This window comes from Vicugna pacos, chromosome 9 (assembly GCF_048564905.1).
Source record: "Vicugna pacos chromosome 9, VicPac4, whole genome shotgun sequence".
Lineage (NCBI taxonomy): Eukaryota > Metazoa > Chordata > Mammalia > Artiodactyla > Camelidae > Vicugna > Vicugna pacos.
The window spans coordinates 61,080,809-61,101,298 of record NC_132995.1 but is presented as its reverse complement, the minus strand read 5'-3'; the positions used below and the strand labels follow the sequence as shown (position 1 = coordinate 61,101,298).

Here is a 20,490-nt window from a genome sequence, read left to right as displayed (position 1 = left end):
CCACCTTCACCCTGATACCCCCTGCCATTACCTCTTCGGAGCAATTCCTCAGAGCTATCTGAAAGGCTGTCACCCAGGCTGTAGTCTTCATTTTGCCCCCAATAAAACTAGTTTCATAATTTTACTATTGCTGATAATCCCCATCTCAGTGACATTATTTACATCTCACCCTGTGCTAAGACAGAGCAATTTGTTCCTCAGACAGGAAATTACTGCTTTGTGTTTGTTTCCATATTTGTAGTAAATGATAACAAGTAATTGGAATGTGTACCTTTGTTCACTGTGTTTCTGTATTTAACCAAAAAAAAAAAAAAAGAAAGAAAAATCAACTGACATTTTACCTTGGTGTCCTTTCCTATCAAATTGGGATGTGGTCTGTGCATTCCCTGAGTGGATAGTAATGGTACTTCTGTGAGTATCAGAGAAAATAGTACAGTATTTTTTTTGAGTACGGAATTTCTTGTCTTTCTTCATCTTAGATATATACAAAAATATCGTTTCCCAGACTTTTTAGCTAAGGACCCTGTGGGCATCTGTCTAAATTTCACATGTCCTGTCTCTATCTTTCAGAATGTATTTGTTTATCCCCTATTTCTCTGGTGTTGTTTTGTTCTTGTTTTTGGCTTTCACAAAATCTTCATTATCGTCCTTTTCTTTGCTTTCTAAATCGGTAGCTCTGAGTTCTTTTCTCTTTAAAATCTTCCTTTCAGTCTCTTGTCCTTCCTTTCTTGACAGAATCTTTTATCAGTAGGACAAATGACTGTCATCTCCACATCAGACCTAGACATTATCAAAGGAAGAGAGTGCTAAAACAAAATCTTAGAGGCTTAGAATAGAGCCAGTTTTCCTGGTCCTTATGGGACTAAAATGGGAAAAGGGTCTAGGTTATCCCATTCTTGTCCCTGGTGACATTTAAAATTTCCTAATGGTATCAGCACTCTTTAAGATAAAAAGGAAGGGTTCATGTATCTCCAAACAAAGATTGCCTGTTCTTCTGATCCAGGCATATTCTAATCCCCTTCAGTAGACTGTTACCAAAAAGATAAAGGCAATCTTGGGTTGGGATTACTTGGAATTAATTGTAACCGTGGTCAGCTTCAGCATGCTCAATTTCCCCATGTTCCATGCCTTACTGCGTTACTAGGTTCACGTTTTAAATTATCATTGAACACCCCACAATGCACTTGCAGCCCACCTTTTACTCTTCAGTCTTGGCTTCTTTACCCCTCCTCCCATTTCTTTTCTCTAAAGAAAAACAATCCTTCCCTAATTTGAGTCCCAAGGCACCTATATGACTGCTGGTTGAAGCTGAAGAGCTAGTTACCTCCCTCCACACAAGGCTGCAGGGACAACAGAACTGCCATCTTTCCACCCTCTGACTTGTGACGTGGAGCTTGTCATGATGTGTGATTGGCGCTGTCCTTGCTTCTATTTGCCTGCCCTGATGTCTTGTTCTCACTGCGGTATGGTTCTCAAACCATACTGGCCCCTTTTTTTCATTCTACCCTGTCTCTACATTCCCCCAACCCTCCTCTACCCCCACAAGCTTCTTATTCCTGTCTACTTGATAAACTTCCCGTTGTAAACACTTTTACTTCTCAGCCAAGTAAGGACCATTTTCCCAGGACCTTTCATTTCAGCAGCTTGTTTCTTGCCATATTTCCTTGTAGTATCAGTCTGTGTTTATAATTTAAGAATCTTCTTTCAAACAAATTTTTAGAGTTAAGAGCCGTTCCACAATTACACAGCTTCAGATCTTCTCTCCGCAGAATCCCCTAACTAGAGGAAGAAGACACCCTTTCACATCTTACTGTATCACTACAAAACATTTTAATACGATAACACTGAAGTTAGCTTCTACACTGTCTGTTAATACATAGTGAGTAAAAGAGCCTGAGCCCATCTCTAATAAAGAGGTCTTCCAAGATCCTAGTTACTTAAAGTAACACACAGTTATAATAGTCTGCAGTCTGGGTCTCCTTATGTAAAACTTCAGAGACAGCTTTTAGAATGTGTGCCCCTCTCAGCCTCATGGTGTTTCCTGTGATTCATTAAATTGCTGATAGTCCTATTTATCTGCCAGAACCCACCCACTTCCAGGGCTGGCTTTTTCCTTCCTATTCCTTATGAGTATAAGGTCTGAGTCTTAGAAAGTTCTGATCAAACAAATTGTACTTGGTGTTCCTTTAAACATCAATGGTATTGTTTAGAAAACATTTAAATAAGCAGAAGCAGCTTGTTTGTTTCTGCTCTGAGGACTTAAACTTGTCTGGCCAATTTTAAGCTCCTTGAGAGCAGGGGACTACATCTTACTTAGTCAAATGCGTGTCCCCGTATCCTCACCCATATCACTTAGTATATATAGTACCCAGCAGACATTAAGTATTCAATGTAAACATCCTAAGCATGTGCCTCTGTGAATCATCCACATATCCAGAAAATTTTCCCAGATTTCTCCAATGCTGTTTTTTAGTATATGTGCTGCCGAAGCAGGCACTCCAGTGCTGTTTTTGATTGTCTAACCCAGATTGCACAGACCTCTTTTTTTTTTGCTTTTGCACTTTGTATATTTGATGTCAGATATGTAAACTTCTCGTTTGTAGACTTTTATAACATCCATTTTTAACATAAAACAAAATCCTGATTCCTTATCACTTTTAGAATTTGCATATTTATTATAGCCTAAACTATTTAAAAGCATAGATTCAGGAGTCAGACTTCTTAGATTTTTCATTCTATTCTAGTGTTTTTCAGACTTTTTTGAGATGGACACATAGTGAAAAATAGATTTTACATTGTGACTCAGGAAACACCAACGCACTTGCACATACACACACTTACATTCTTTTTTTTTAATTGAAGTGTAGTTGGTTTACAATGTTTTGCCAATTTCTGATTTACAGCATAATGTTTCAGTCATACATATACATACATATATTCCTTTTCCTATTCTTTTTCATTATAGGTTACCACAAGATACTGAATATAGCTCCCAGTGCTATACAGAAGAAACGTTGTTTACCTATTTTATATCTAGTCGTTGGTATCTGCAAATCTCCAGCTCCCAATTTATCCTTTTCCAACCCTCTTTCCACCCTGGTAACCATAAATTGGTGTTTTAGGTCCGTGAATCTGTTTCTGTTTTGTAAATAAGTTCATGTCATTTTTTTTAGATTACACATATGAGTCGTACCATACTGTATTTTTCTTTTTCTTTCTGGCTTACTCCACTTAGAATGACGATCTCCAGGTCCATACATGTTACTGCAAATGGCATTATTTTATTCTTTTTTATGGCTGAGTATTGTTCCATTGTATAAATATACCAAACCTCTTTATCCAGTCATCTGTTGATGGACATTTGCGTTGTTTCTGTGTTTTGGCTGTTGTAAATAGTGCTGCTATGAACATTGGGGTACATGTATCTTTTCAAATTAGAGTTTCCTCTGGATGTATACCCAGGAGTGGGATTGCTGGATCATAGGGTAAGTCCATTTTTAGTTTTTTAAGAAATGTCCGTATTGTTTTCCATAATGGCTGCACAAAACTACTTTCCCACCAACAGTGTAGGAGGGTTCCTTTTCTCCAAACCCTCTCTAGCATTTATCATTTGTAGACTTTTTAACGATGGCCATTTTGACTGGACAGACCTACATTCTTTGCCAAAAGAAGTTTCTCGAAGTAGTAGTACAACATTCAGTGCTCTGTGATGTTTTCCATTCTGTTCTATTTCACTTTTAAGCTACTGATCAAGACCTACTAAATTGAAATTCATTCCTGGGGAAGTCCAGGGGAATATCTGCTATGTTTATTACTCATTCAGCTAATGTATTCAGCACTTACTGTATACTATTTACCATTCTTCTCCACTCCTTAAATGGCTCTGTGACCTTAGGAAAGTCACATGTTAATGTTCAGTTTCTCCTATAAAATGGAGACACAGTGGTATCTACCTCCAGAGGAATGCTGTTAGGATTAGATAAGATATATGAAACACTGAGCACACTGCTCTGCAGGTAATAAGCCCTCCATTGTGAGCGCCTCCCTCGTTTTTTCTGCTCTTGTCATTACTATTAAAATTACTTTAGTTTGAACTTCCCATGTTTCTGAAACACTAGAGTATATAAAGGACATATTACATATAACTTAATTTTCCCTTTAACTATCATTATATATATTTATATTTTTAAACTAGAGATATAATTTAGATAGTGAAATGCACAGACCTCAAGTGTTCAGCTCAATAAGTTTTGAGAAATGCGCACTCCATTTGACCTACCCTCCTATCAAGACATCAATATTCTCATCACACCAAAAACTTATCTTATGCCCCTTCCTGGTCACTTGTCCCCTCTGTATCCAGAGGCAATTGCTGTTCTGATTTTTTTTTCACCATAGATTAGGTTTTGCCCATTAGAACAGAGTCACACAGAGTGTATTCTTTGTGTCTAGGTGTTTTTGTTGTTCAGGATAATGATTTTCAGGTTCATCAGTGTCACTGTATGTGTCAGTAATTTATTCCTCTTTATTGCTGAGTAGTATTCCATTACGTAAATGCATCACATTTTCTTTATCTGTTCTCCTAGTGATTGATACTTGATTGTTTCCAGTTTGGGGCTATTATGAATAAAGTTGCTGTGGACAATTGTGTAGAAGTCTTTGTGGATGTACATTTTCATTTCTTTTAGAGAAATACTTAGAAGTGGATTTGTAGGTAGGCATTTTCTAACTTTATGAGAAATTTCCAGAAAAATTTCCAAAGTAATTCTATCATTTATACTCCCACCAGCAGTATGCAGGTGTTCTAGTTGCTCCATATCCTTTCCAACATTTGATATTGTCAGTATTTAATTTTAGCCTTTCTTATTACTGTTTTAATTTACATCTCCCTGATCACTAATAAGTTGAGCACTTTTTCATGTGCTCCTTGACCATTTGTATTTTATATTGAGGTCTGTGATCCATCCCTGTTTTTTCCTGCATGGTAGGAGGTAGGTGTTGACTCTCATTCAATTTTAAAGGATGTATGGTCCCCTGAGTAAAAGAGATTCAGATCTAATGCATCATTAAAAATTATACTTTCAAATCCTTACATTCAGAGCATTAGTTTGTTTAGGCCTTGTAAAATCCCTTTACACATTTTCTTCCCCACCTGAAAAAGTTATTTATGTAGAGCCAGTCCAGAATGTATATGTAACTGGTTTCAACCACATGCATAGACTTAAATAATAAAACAGAACAAAGACAAAAAAACCTCAACACAATTCAGTTTCACTAGGAGTTTTCACAGGACTCTCTGGAATTTGAATGTTGAAGCAGCTACATTATGCCATTTACCCATATTCTTATTCTGTCAACGAGCAACCTACTAGCAAGAAGTACCACACTTGCAGCTGTTTGTACTAAACTTACCATTTTTAGTCTTCAAAAGAATTTAGTGCACTGTAGTCAAATAATAAATATGATCCTCTGAACTTATGTAAATAATTACTTTTATAAATATCTATGGTTGTGAACTGACTCCACAGGGAACCTTTGAAGCTCATTCTACTTCAAAGTCAGTTTGCTAAGTATATAAATTGGTATTACCTTAAGTGATTATACTAAGTAAATCATAGATTTTACTAACAGCAAAATAAAATATTGACCTCACTAAAATGATGAGAGTAAAATACTCTAAGATATCAGGAAAGAGACTGGAAAGTAAACATCTGTTATGTGTCTTGGGCTTAAGACAAAATACAGGATATAGGAAGAAGAAAGATGTGTGATAAATCTTTTTCCTTCAAGTCACTTGCCATGTAGGCAGGATGAAAGAAAAGACAAAAAAGTGGGAAGTGTTTAATAATAATGCAAGAGACAAGTACTAATTGACCACATTACATAAAATGTCACGTAGCAATTCAGGGTTGATTGCTAAATGAGTAGAATGTTATTGTTTATCCAGGTTCCTGATATATTTTTAGTGATGTGTTACTTTGGAGTTATCTGGGATCAGTGAATTTCATTTTGCTTCCTAGCCTGATCCAACTTAGAGAATCTTAAATCTGTGGGGTTGGGTTTAAGTTATTGGGTCTAAAACAAAGGAAAATCTATATTCTAAACTTGATTATTAAAAAAATTAATTCACATTTATAGTAGTTCCTTTGTGCCAGGTACATTAGGAAGCATTTTATATTACTCATTTAATTTTTTCAAACATACACAATTTTTATTTGTCAATTATATCTCAATAAAGGTGGAAAAAAATTCTCACAAAATTTTCATTGCAGAGAACTTCCTGACTAAAATAATTTTAGTGCTCACAATGTGTCTAACAGGGATTATAAGTGTTATTACTGAGAATATGTTTTTCATTTATTTTGTGTAACAAACCTATAGGTAGATTGTTACCCTCATCCTACAGATGAGGAATCTGAGGCACAGAGAAGTTAATAAGCTTGTTGCTGAAGGTAACACAGAGAAAATAGTAGTGACAGGACACGATCCCAGTTCTGTTAGACTCTAGAGCCCAAAAGTATAAAAGAAAATAAACATAGAGAAAAGGCCAGACTTGAGAATTCAGCATTTATGGTTAAGTGGAAGAAGCACTGGGTTTCCAATAATATATTAGAAATACTTTTTAAGTCATGGAAAATTTCCCTCTTTGCTCCCATGATAAATTTTGTGCCATTTTCCAAAAATTAAAGTTTAATTCAAATGAGGCTAAATCCTCTTTTATCAATATTGTCAAACAGTAAAATCCAGTCATCTTTTTAGCAAGTGAAAAGGAACTTCCAGAACAAAAGGCATACTTGTGATGTTGTTACCATCTTTATCCAGAATGGTTGTTTTATTTCCAGTTGCTCAGGCAGCTATTTATAGTTTATGAGGGACTCCAGAGTGTAAATGATTTGAAGATTAATAGATTCAACTTGTGTGTGAAAAGCATTCCTTTTTAACATGCTTTTGGTAGCATTAATAAAAACCATTTTGGAATCATGTTCTTTTGTTTTTCTGATCCCTGGCCTAAAGATATTCAGATATTTTTAAAAGTATGATGTTTATATTGCATATTACTTTTAAGTATCACTTCAGAACTGAGAATAAATGACAAAGGTACATATCATAATCTAGTTATGGTATCTGCTTGAGTCTTAAAAATAAAACCTGGTACTTACATATAAGCCCTTCGGGGAGGGTATAGCTCAAGTGGTAGAGTGCATACTTAGCATGCTTAAGGTCCTGGGTCCGATCCCCAGTACCTCCTCCAAAAATAAATAAATAAACCTAATTCCCCCCACAAAAAAATAAAAAAGTAAAAAAAAATATAAACCCTGAATTAAATAGGCCATTATTCTTCACCTTTATATTTGAAACCACTTTTCATGTTGCTGATTATCATCCAAAGAATAAAGAGATTGATTTCCTATTTTAAGATTGGAATATATATATAAATATAATTTATGCTATTATTTACACATTGTTATTGAACTATTATTTATGTATATGATATAATATGTATTTTATATATGTATTATTATTTACAATAAATAAATTATTATTATAGAGAGAAGATAACTGCTTCATACTTCTTTTTGTAGTTTCTCGTAGCAAAGCTGAAGTTTTTGGAGTGCAAGTGTGGCAGACTCCAGGATATTATATGGTTTTATTTTAAGCTTTCTGTAGTAGTGTGTTTCATTCAGCTTGTAACAGTAAAAATAAGTGACTAATAGATGACTAGTATGTTTTGTCTGCTGTAGTAATAGTCTGTCATTGAATCTGGCTAACCAGCCAATTATTTTACTGTTGTCTGAAATAAAGATCACTATGTTTTCTGACAATGTAGGAATTTCTGTTCACTTAAAATATATGTTGTCATTGAAGTGAAAATAATGAAATTGCAAGAAATTGACTGATTTTAGCTGTATCACTGAACTCCTTCTCTAAAAAGTCAAATCCAAGTTATTTTAAAGTTCTTATAAAGTAGCTGAAATAGCATTAAAATATTAAAACTCAACCTTGACAGTTTTTAGTATAGATGATTAGCCTCTAAATTGTGACCTGAGATGTAAATGGTAGTGGTAGCATGTCTGGTCATTCACCTTGGTGTCCAGACTCCAAGATGGTCCCCAATGATCCCCTCCTGATATTCACACCTTTATGTAGTCCCCTCCCACATTTACGGGGGTTGGTCTCTATGATTGATAGAATACATCAGAAATGATGGAAAGTCACTTCTAAGGTTAGGTTATAAAAGACACTGGGACTTCCATCTTGGCGTGTCTGAGTCTGTCTCTCTCTCAAGTCACTTACTCTGTGGGAAGCCAGCATATGCCAGGAACCAGGCCTAACCCAACAGCCAATCTTGGAAATGGATCCTCCAGTTCTAATTGTGCCTTCAGATGACTGCAGCCCTCACCTCAGCCCCTCCCAGATTCCTGACCCTCAGAAACTGAGATAAAAAATGTTTACTAAACATTTAAATTTGGGGGTAATTTGTTTCGCAGGAATAGATAACCAACACACACCTCCACTAAAGCTCTTTCATTTGTCAAATCTTAACCTCTTTTTTTGGTTATTGTTGTCATTATTTGTGCTGTTAAACCTGTAATCCATACAATTCACCTGACTGAAGCCTTAGGTTGGTTGGAAAATGCTATATTCTGTCTCCCATCTTCCAATCCAGTGTTTGATAGAATAAATACAGAATTCACTTTTCCCATGTTTGGGTCCTGTATTAGAATGTACTTAAAAGAATTGTTTTGTGACAAGGAGCCTTTTTTAGATTATTCCACAGATTCTTTTCATTTATGTGTGAAGCCACCAGTTTTGTATAACTTGTAATTACTGTGCAAGTGATTATGGAATTACTTCAAGAGAAAACAGACAGCTTAACAACTATTCTCGGTGTAGTCTGCGACCTCACCAAAGAAGCTCCTCATCTATTACTTGTAACTCTGTGATGCTTATTAATTATACAGGATAATAACAGTGTGGGCTTTATAAAGTCATATTTTTAAGGATTAGTTAACTACATATTCAAACTTAAGAGACAGCTTCTCAGCAGATCTGATGTCAAGATCATGAGGTATATTCCCAGCTCTGCTCTCCTACCCCACTTTATCCACGGTGTTCTGAAAAGGAAAAGTTCATAAAAATACTCAGGTTTACTTTTTCCTTTTTGCCCTGCTAAACCAATTTCAGTACCACTAATCACTCCTTTTCCTAGCTAATAATACAGAAAATGTAATCATGAATAAAAGATGTGGCAGAAAAGTGAAATTTCAACTTCTTAAAGAGTTTTATTTTCCTCTTGCTTCCTTTGTCTAAGTGTTTTTCTACACATGGATTTGCCTAAGAACATGAATAGCTAAAAATAGATACTTTGATTGGATCTCATGTCTTCATACCTGAATTTAGAGAAATAGATGTTCTTGGGTGAAAACATTGATGAGTCCTGTGTTGTTTGACATTGCTTTAAAGATGTAACTAAAAACTAGCTCTTTTGTTTACTCTTGCTATGATTTTTAAAAATAATTATAAAAATAGCCAGTTTTGGAATTGGTCTTATCTTTCTCCATCCTAAATGAATGAGATTATTTTGAATTTTTACTGAAAATTTCCTTTTTCATTTGGAGCTGAAAAAAATAGGATTGTCTTTCACATTCCTCCCCCCTTTAATTCACATGCTCACATGTGCACACACATGCGCACTTGTAATGAGGTTAGGGAGGATGGTTATCAGTAACTTAAAGGAACAAATGGATTTCACTCTTCAGATTTCCAATATTCAGATACTATCCATGACGAATACTCCCAATAATGTTATCACTTAAGACGGTTGCAGTGAAGCCAGAAGAAAAACCCAGGGTTTCTAACTGTGCTTTGAACATTTGCCAACTGGTACCAACACAAATGTGTAGCACAAAGCTAAGTAATTCCTGGGTCTTTGAGTTGGACAGTCTCTGAAGAAGGAGGCATCAGATTTTCAGCACTGAATCATACTTCTGTATTAAAGAAACGCTATGTTTGCTTTATTCTCTTGAGGGTTTCTGTTGTTTTTTAAGCATGGCTGTTGAATTATGTATTTTTCTCTTCAAATGGGTTACTATTTATGGGTGGTGGTAAAAAAAACCACATGGATCCTGATGAAATAATTTTTTTAAAATTGAGAAATAACAGTAGTTTTCATAACTAGGTTTCATTTAAAAGCTTAAGTTATATAGTACTTTGCTATGGTTTTTGAGAAATTTTCGTCAACTCTGTATTAACACTTCATTTTTATAAATTGTGAAATGTCTCAGGAAACTTTTTAATGTCTGTGTAGTAAAGTAATTGTTAATGTCACTCTGTTCACCTGCATGGAATATATGATGCTCACATGAAGTAGTGCTTCAGACCCCTCCTAGCAGAGGTAAGAAGGAAGCCTAAGAACCTCCTTCCACTCCCCTCCTGACCCCGCGACCTGACTTGGCTCCCAAGCCCAAAGCCTGAGGCCAGCCTCCAAGCGCCAGCCCACATTCCTTGCTCAGGTGCTCTCTCATCCCCAAAGCTCACCAAGGGACAGAAAGGAGGATAGAGGATACCAGCTGAGCAGAAACTAGAAGAGGGGGTGGAATTTGGCAGCAGGTAGAGGGGATTTCGTCTGCACCTCTAGTGGCGAGTGTCTGCGCCTTCTTAGACCCACCAACAACTGAGTGAAGTTCTGTAGGGACAAATGGCAAATAGTCCTCAATTATAATGTAAAAAATATTATTAGTGTCCTTTACTTAATCTACAGCCACCCTGTTAGGTCTCTAAGTATATAAACTCACAAAAGTATTAAGCTTACCCTATTTTAGAAATGCAAATACCATGACACAGAAAGAGAAGGTGCGATATACCTGTTAGTGGTACAAGCATTCATAAGCTAAGGCAGTAAGCGTGGTGCTTAGGGACCACGCTTACTGGGTTTAAATTCCAGTCCTGACGGCTTGCTAGATGAGTAACTGGAAACAAGTTATTTGACCTCTCTGTAATAGTTTTCTCATCTGCAAAATGGAGATGATAGTACTGCCTTATAGAGTTGTAAATCTTAAATAAGGCAATATGAATCTGAACACTTGGAACAATGCCTAACACATGATTAACCCTATAGAAGTATGTGTTCTCCTTAATATGCTAGACCCCCTTTCTGATGTTTGGGTATTTTGATGGCCCGATCTGATTTGTAGTTAGCGGGCTACTTCATCCTGCCACCACCACCTTTAATGTCTAACTGTGAGCAAATCTCCTCCTCAGCAGTATTTAAAGGAAAATGTTTATTTTTCCTTCTTTCCCAGGCGCAACACAGAGACACTTTCATTGAAGAACGCTATGGAAAATACAACATCAGTGACCCTTTAATGGCGCTCCAGAGAGACTTTGAAACACTGAAGGAGAAGAACGATGGTGAGAAGCAGCCGGTCTGCACAAACCCACTCTCGATTCTGAAGGTGGTGATGAAGCAGTGCAAGAACATGCAGGAGCGCATGCTGTCCCAGCTGGCCGCCGCTGAGAGCCGGCACCGGAAGGTGGGTTCACCCGTTGACTCGCCTGCATCACCTCCTGCGAAGATTGTATAAGTAATGCCTGGTACTTTCTTGTCTGCATCCAGTTCTCACAGTCATTCAACTGGGAGGTCTCACAGGTGTGAGAAAGCCCCTTAGCTTACCTAGGAGCCCGGAGATGGGAAACACAGGTTATTCCAGATGTTCAGTGTAGGGCATGTGCCAGACACATTATTTAAGATGGCATTCCTTCTGATATGACCCTCCAAAACACTTGGTGTGTTTTTTCAACTCTTGATCATCCAAACTTTGGCAACAGACTGGGTTTGACTAAGCCTTGTAGCTGAACAGAGCGTTCTCTATTTGCTTACTTAAGTGATAAATAGAAGATTAACAGGTATTTGGGGAATGCTGTATCAGAGAGAGAGGGAGGAAGGGAATTTACCTGGCTATAAACATACAAGCCAGTAGATTGTTTCCATTTATTTCGGTTTTGAGATTCATTGTGTTTAACTTCTCATGAAACCATTAGGAAGGAGTGTGTGTGTGTATGTGTGTGTGTTCACGTACATGTACACATGTCTGGTTCCAGGTCTTAAGATTAGGCAAACCTGTGCTTTCCTCTGCCTCATCTCAATGGAATTCTTCTGGTGCTTGTGATTTCATTCCCCGACTTGTCATGCATGGCTCAGATTTGCCTGAAGGTGATGCTTGGCTAGAATCTGCATTTTTTGAAACTATTGGTTCAGATTTATGTCAACAAGGAGGGACATCAGTGCATTTAGTAGGAACCATTCTATTCTGAAAAATTGGGTTAGCAGCTGCAGTTTGATGGACCTTAGTGTACTTCTGTGGTTACCTGCTTTAGAAAAGCAACTGCTTAAAATGCATCTGATGAAGTGCTTAGGCTTGGGTCATGCCCCTGATTTTTCTTTCCCTTCACAGAGTCCAAACGAAAGGCCAGAGGGGAAGTTCTTAACCATGGATGGGTCTCAGATGTTCCATGATCCCCCAGAAAATATACAGAATGCCAAAAGTTCATGTATTTTGTAGAAAATGAATTTTTTCCCATATCTTTACTCGAATTCTCACAGTTCTCCAAGACTCCTCCAGACTAGACTGAACTAATCTGAACACGTTTATGCCCCAATTTAAAAGGTGTCAGTGGGTTTAAGTTAGTTGCCTAAACTGGGGGGCTTTTACATAATATTCTGGGAAGATCTTCACAACATCCTTGTTTGACAGGCAGGCCTGTATTCTCCGTCCTACATGAAGTAATTGAGCTGTGCTGAAGGGCGGGGCTGGCTGTCATGCCCATTGAAGGTTTAGTGTTGGGATGATTAGTGGCCCTAGGTGATTGGGGACAGGAAGAGTTAAGAAACTCAGAATTCCTTAATACTATATTTCCATGTAAGATTGTGAGTGTTAAATATATTAAGCCAACTGCCTATCTATTCTTAGGTGTTATATCAAAGTAGAGCACTGACTTTGTGAGAAATCAGATAGTACCTAGGGATTTATAATTAGGGTGTGTGCAGTCCCAGTTTGCCTGAGAGGATTCCAGTGTATGCCGACTGCCGTGGCATACTTCCTGACAACCCCCTTTGGCTCTCAGAAGTGTTAGTGGTTTGGAGGCTCTGCTTATTATGAAAGTAGGGTTCCCTAATCCACCTCCTCCCATTCCCTCTCCTCCTCAATATTAGGAGACAACCACTTTCTTCTTTTAACTGTTTATTTTGGTAGCTAACTTCCATATTTCTAACTAACATACTGCTCTCTCACTTTATCAATTTTAAACACTTATATTACTTCCTTTTATTATAGATGTGAGTTTCGTTATCTTCCTCCCCACCTCCCTTTCCTCTCCACACCTCCCATCTTTCCAAAACAAACACAATCCCTTTTCCTCATTGTCATTTTCTGTCATATCTGTTATTCCCAGATCTGGCGGCTGCCCATTCTGTTTCTTCCGGGGACAAACATCTGGCATATTCCTGGGCAGTAAATGCCTGGCTGGGCATTCTGTGCATAGGAATCAAGTTGAGGGGGCAAAGACCTCTTCTGAAAATACAGACTTGAATCCAGTCCCCTTGTTTTCTGTCCTACATGTCACCTCGCCTCTGCAGTGCCTGCCACCTGCAGGTTCCCTAGCTCTTTGGAGCCCTGCAGGGCAGAGCAGCTTCCTCCCCCTCGTTACTGAAGCAGTTATCATTCCTCCAGCCTCTTTCTGTCTTCCAAAATATTACTAAAATTTGTCTGCCGAAGTCTCTCTTTTTGACTTTGTGGGTTTTGGGGTTTTTTTTTTTTCATTCCATTTAAATAATTTTGAAGGGCTCTCAAAGGAAGAGGAGATTCTGCCACCTTTAGCCAAAAGCTTTTCTTTCTATTAAATAGAAAAAAATTAATCTTTTTATTAACCAGAAGAAAGTACACCAAAATGTTTTTCTTTTTTGTATTGAAAGAGGAGTTTCATGTTCCAGAAAGTTTCCTCTCTCCATTCATAACAATCATTAATGAGGAGAAACAATGAGAAATGACCATTGGGACCACTGCTGTGGCCTGGGGTCTGGGCCAGGGCACCTCTGGAGCATGTGCAGAAGCTATGGAAAACTCCATAGCCCTTCGGAATATTATGCAGTTGCAGGCAGGATTATGTGGGAAAATGTCTCTTTAAATTTATATTCTTAAAATTGGCCTTAGTTTCTTGGCACCAGGATAAGTAGAGTGGGGTGGGCAGGTTGACTAAGAGGCCTTGTAAAAAACTCTGCATTACGATCTCCATAACTGAGTCTTTTCATTTGCAGGAAGATGTCCAGAGGGTCTTTTCACCTCCCATCTAAGTGTATACCAAACGCATATGTTAATCAAGCAAGGCACAGTTAGGATGTCACCTATTTGAAATGTTTAATTTCGGCTTCACTCCCTGGTACCTCCAGTGATTTGAGCATCAGGGGAGAACCTCAGTTTTCAGTGTCCCCTGGTCCTGCCTTGCTTCATCACCTACACCCGTCCCACCAAACTTCTGTTAATTCTCTGAAACCTCAGCCCCTGCAGCTTGTTAGTCGCTGTCTTCTGTTTACAAGCCACTCTGTGTATACCTCAAGAAAAGTATGCATCGAATTGTTTCCTAGCATAAAGCTTGCATGTGTTTCACCCTGCTAAACAATGTGCTCCTTGACGGCCCTGACTAGGATTTGCTTATTTATCTGTGGAATGATCTCGGGTGCTTAGACAGGCACTTCGTGTTTAATTGTATTCTAGTGTGACTCCTTGATATTTGGAAATTTTTTTTTTAATTCCTTAAAGGTGATCCTAGACCTGGAGGAGGAAAGACAGAGGCATGCACAGGACACAGCTGAAGGAGATGATGTCACTTACATGCTAGAGAAGGAGAGGGAGCGGCTGACTCAACAGGTAATTAAGGTGGGGGGGTTCAAGCAGCATTTACCTAGAGCAGCATTTCTCAAAGATTATTCTGCAGAGTGTATATTGGTGTTGCTAAATAATTACTAGATTAGACAAAGTTAAACAGGTTTCTAACTTCAATTTGTTAGACCCTTTAGTGTGCAGAAGCATGCCATGAGTCTTTAAGAACAAGATAGGATATTCTGAGTTTAGCAAATCAGTGTTTTCATTAAATCTTTATTTGACATAGATCATTCACTATGGGACTATTTCATAGAACATACTTTAGGGAACACTAACTTCAAGCTCCCAAACTTTTTTGACTGAGGACTCCCAGTAATAAATACATTTTACATCACAACCTGGTACATACACACACATATACACATGCCTGAGACAAAAATCTCAGGAAATCATACATAACCCTTAGTACTTACAATGCACCCTAATGTTTCCTCTTCTATTTCATTTTTTTAAGTTCTGATCACAGCTCACTAAATTGGTTTCACCATCCATTAATGGGCCTTAGAGTTTGAAAAACACTGAGTAAAAGGGTTCCTTCAATTCTTCCTCTCTCTCTCACTGTCTGCCTTAAATAGGGTTGGGATAATGATTAAAATAGACAGCATTTGTATAAGAAGAATGATTCCAAATGCAACTACTTATGTTTGTTTGTTTTTAAGACCAGAAAGAATTATTAATGACCCTTTAAAGATTTCATTTTCAGCAGCAGTCTCACAAAATCTGGTTTATATGACTTTCTGCTTTGTTTTGATCTGTCCTAATCCTCTGAACTTGCCACAGACCTGTAACACAATGATAATTCAGATTCTCACAAATAACCCTGAGACGATATAAGGACCAGAACTGCCTCCTGAATGATCAAAGAAAGGTTCGATCATAGCGTGCACCTTTTTATGTCAGGTGTTCTAATACTTAACAGCTATTTGATGTGAGCACAGGGCATACGTGGTGATCCTGTGTGCCGGGACACTACTTGGAAACAGCTTTTCGGTACATCTCTTTGTTTTCTTACTCTGATCAAGATATGTGCTGGCATTGTTTTCTAGTTGGAATTTGAAAAGTCCCAGGTGAAGAAGTTTGAGAAAGAGCAGAAGAAGCTCTCCAGCCAGCTGGAGGAGGAGCGCTCCCGCCACAAGCAGCTGTCTTCCATGCTGGTGCGCGAGTGCAAGAAGGCCACCAGCAAGGCGGCCGAGGAGGGCCAGAAGGCGGGCGAGCTGAGCCTGCGGCTGGAGAAGGAGAGGAGCCGGGCGAGCAGACTGGAGGAAGAGCTGGCTGCCGAGAGGAAGCGAGGCTTGCAGACCGAGGCCCAGGTGGAGAAGCAGTTGTCCGAGTTCGACATTGAAAGAGAACAGCTGAGAGCAAAACTGACCCGAGAGGAGAAGCGGACCAGGAGCCTGAAGGAAGAGACGGAGAGTTTGAAGAGGATAGTGAAGGACCTGGAGGCTTCTCACCAGCAAAGTAGCCCCCGTGAGCAACTGAAGAAACCGGTGACCGTGTCTAAAGGCACAGCGACTGAGCCTCCCGTGCTGGTGTCTGTATTTTGCCAAACTGAGAATTTTCAGGCAGAAAGAACCCACGGGAGCAGCATCGCCAAGGTGGCCACCACTGGGCTGCCTGGTCCCACCACTCCTACTTACTCTTATGCAAAAACCAATGGCCATTTTGACCCAGAGCTGCAGACCACCAAGGAATTGATGACAGGCAGCAGTGGGGAAAACCAAGTGCCTCCACGAGAGAAGTCAGTGGGATTGGCCCAAGAGAAGGCAGTAGAGAACGGCGGGTGTCCTGTGGGAACAGAGGTTCCAGGCCCCACGCCCGGTCACCTGCCTTCCAGTGGGAGCTCACCGTCTCCCAGCAGCACAGCCTCTTCCTCACTCACGTCCTCTCCTTGCTCCTCTCCAGTACTAACTAAGCGCTTATTGGGGTCCTCAGCTAGCAGCCCTGGCTACCAGTCATCCTACCAAGTAGGGATCAACCAGCGTTTCCATGCCGCTCGGCACAAATTTCAGTCCCAAGCAGATCAGGACCAGCAAGCCAGTGGTCTCCAGAGCCCTCCGTCCAGGGATCTGTCCCCCACCCTCATGGACAACTCGGCCGCCAAGCAGCTAGCCCGAAACACAGTCACTCAGGTGCTCTCCAGATTCACTAACCAACAAGGGCCAATCAAGCCCGTCTCTCCCAACAGCTCCCCCTTTGGCACAGACTATCGAAATCTGGCCAACACTGCCAACCCAAGAGGTGACACCAGCCATTCACCTACTCCAGGGAAAGTGTCCAGTCCTCTGAGCCCCCTGTCTCCGGGGATCAAGTCCCCTACTATCCCCAGAGCTGAGAGAGGAAACCCTCCACCTATCCCACCCAAAAAACCCGGCCTCACTCCTTCTCCATCTGCTACCACTCCACTGACCAAAACTCATTCCCAGCCCTCCTCTTTGACCACCACAGAAGACCTTGCCAGCAACTGCTCTTCTAATGCTGTTGTAGCCAACGGCAAGGACGTTGAGCTACTTCTGCCTACCAGCAGCTAGTCTCGAGGAGGGAGTCTCCACATTTGACATTCCATCAGATTTCATCCAGGAGCTCCGAATCAAACCGTTGAGTCAAATCGTGTTATTTATTTTGATAGTGACTGAAACCATCTGAGTAATACATTTAGTGTATTTCACCTTTTTCTATTTTTTTAAGTAGAAACTGAGTAGTTTGGGTTTTTATGACTCATATCTTTGTTCTAAAGCTAGAAGGGCACCTCAAAGATGTCTAAGCTCCAGACACCATCATGTTATGATGGAGAAAACTAATTGAGTACCAGGTGGTGATTTGCTGTCTATTTGGGGACGAGAATCACCCAACATTCATTTTAAATTATGTGGAAGTGGTTCATGGAGATTTTTATTCCAGATGAACATGTTTTAAAAGTGCCTGAAATTAGACTGCCATATGAACGTGATTCTGCAGCAGAAACACAAAATGGATCATTTAACTGCAAAAAAATGAGATCCTCTGTGAATTCTGAATGTTACAAACCAACACTGCTTTTAATTCTGTCTTACTGTTATTAATACAAGCTTTGTGTTCAGAAACAAGGCTGCATAAGCAGAATGGGAATCCTAAAGGTGGGTGTGAACTCACCACAGAGCTGAGCTTTACAGAGCCCTTGAGAAACCCTCGTGGACGTGAAGCAGTTGGGGTGCTGATTTTCTTGTACTTTTGAAAACTTACATCACTCCCAGTTTCCTGCATAGACTGAAATCACATCTCCTTCAAAATCACATCTCCTTCTTCAGGCATCTACTGTTGTGTAAGGAACTTCTGATTCCGATTGCTGTTACTTGAATAGGAAATGGTTATTCATTCTGTATAAAAGTTTTGCAACAGAATGAGATCTTTAGTCTGTAATCAAAAAGCAATAACTTAAAATTCACTGTCTTTGTAATATTATGAGTCAGAATTATACAGGTTTTAGCTAATCGTTACTCTTCTCCAAGTTACCAGCACTTGGTGTCTGTATCTGTGGAACCAAATTAACTTTTGCCTAAATGGAAGTATACATATATCTGTATAGATACACACCCCATTACGTGTTTAACATACACACACTTAAACACATGAATATTAGTGTGATTATATCTTTGGAGTTTGCAATACAGCATAAAAGAAGAGCAGAAATGCGTGTTAAGATTACCTACCAAAGCAACCAGCTGTAGTCGAGACCCAGTCAGTCAAAAGGAGGAGTCTTGTCCATGGGGAGGGGGAAATTCAAAATGAAATCAGGTCTTCAGCATCATAAAAAGGCATGGCCAAACTAACGCAGTGTCACAAAGCTGGTCATATAAATGAGTGACACAGTTCACTCACTGCAGTGACGTGTGACAGCTGGGAGGAGTAGGGGTTGTCCCAGACCTCGGCGCCCAAGCCCTGTTGAAAAGGCCACCCCTGCTGGGCCTCAGCTGCTTGTTGCCATGCCAGAATGCTCAACCGGGGTTCCCAGCCCCTCACATTTCCTCAAAATCCAAATTTTCACAAGAAACTTTCTCATTTTTAGATACCAAGAACTGATTTTTAAAACTCTTCAATACCTCTGGTTGAACAAACACTTCTGCAGCTGGATTTAGCTCACAGGCTGCCAACTTGCAACCTCTTTCATTCTAGAACCTTCCGTCATTTCCATCACAGCAAATTTGTGAGGACAAATGCCCGCAGACTTCCCAAATTGTTGGCTAGCACAGCCGACAAACCACATAGAATAATGGGCTATCCTCCTCCTCCAAGCAGGACTGCCTGCAGCCCAGCTCAGACGTGGTGGTTATATGACTTTGTGTCCACAAGGATGGAGAGGCCTTGGTCCTCACATACATTCTAGCCAACATCTATCCAGCAGCCCCCAACCTCCTGCTATAGTTTAAACCTGTTCCCTGTTAATCCAATATGAGTTGCTGGGGGAAGGGCAGGTGATGGAAATCAAGGAGTGAGTCACTATGGAGTACATTGGTGTCTCCACAGCTTATGGTTTGGCTAAAGCCAACACATCAAAAAAATTAAAATGCTATTAATGCCCCAGCATGCCTACTAAATGATGGAGGGGTTATCTTAAACTGTCCAAAGCAATCATGCATTTATTCCTGTCCGTAGTCAGATGAACTGTGCTGATGATAAAATAGCTGAACTTTCTAAACAGGAAAGGGGGCGATAATCCCAGAGTGTTATTACCTCTCTTGCTTTAAATGGTAATCTTACAAGTTGCATTGTGCTCTTTTTTTGTTGTTTTGGCATAGATATATATATAGAGAGATACTAAAAGGAAGTTTATTTCTTAGGAAGTGCACTGAATAATGTATTTCTTTTACAGTGTAATATGGGGGTGGGGAAATGCAAAAGAAATGTGTATTTTTGCTAGTTGCCTATCTTCTGAGATGAATAAGCACAATACTGTAATGGATCCAATAACCCAGTTAGGTATTATAGATTAGTATTTAAGTTTGCTGTAGATTGTGTGTGTGCTAAGTAAAAGTTCCATGATTCACAGTTTTGGTCTTAACCCATGTTGCGAAAGCTACGTTACTTGGTCAACAGATTATGATGACGTGTAACCCATAACACAAGCATTAACTAGTCATTAACACTTGTAAAGTCAGATGTACTGTGCAGAAGTCTTCATCCATTTTTATCACAGACTACATTAAAACAAGTTAAATCATACTGTCTGGGGAAAAAATAGTCTTGTTTGTACACAGTGAAGAATGTTGCACAATAGGGCCTGTTTTGTTGGGGAGGGGCAGATTGGTGTGCGAGAGCACTGGTTTTAAAAGATCGAACAAAGTCAGTGACCCTTCCAGGTTAGACCCCCAAAAGGAGGTGGTTTTCTTTAGAATCTTAGAGCTGGAAGAAGCCTTCACAATAGTCTGTAATTCTGTAATTTCTTCCAGTCTGTAATTTTTGAACCATCTGGGGGTTCTGGACCTTTTGAAAAGCTAAGAACAGCTAGACTCTATCCCCGAAAAAATGTACTTATATGTAAAATTTGGTTGGTGACTTTGCGGTGTCCATAGACCCT

General features: G+C 39.4%; 1 protein-coding gene across 3 annotated transcripts in view; it reads left to right on the top strand.

The window, feature by feature from the left end:
• CTTNBP2NL (CTTNBP2 N-terminal like) overlaps positions 1–20,135 on the top strand; it is a 47,278-nt gene extending 27,143 nt beyond the window's left edge. For all 3 annotated transcript variants that reach the window (XM_015250832.3, XM_072967981.1, XM_072967982.1), the window contains 3 exons: positions 11,304–11,534; positions 14,817–14,924; positions 15,986–20,135. In XM_015250832.3, the coding sequence (XP_015106318.2) occupies positions 11,304–11,534; positions 14,817–14,924; positions 15,986–17,467 (1,821 nt within the window). In that variant the 3' untranslated portion in view covers positions 17,468–20,135. The remainder of the gene's footprint in view (positions 1–11,303; positions 11,535–14,816; positions 14,925–15,985) is intronic.
• The last annotated feature ends 355 nt before the right edge of the window (positions 20,136–20,490 follow it).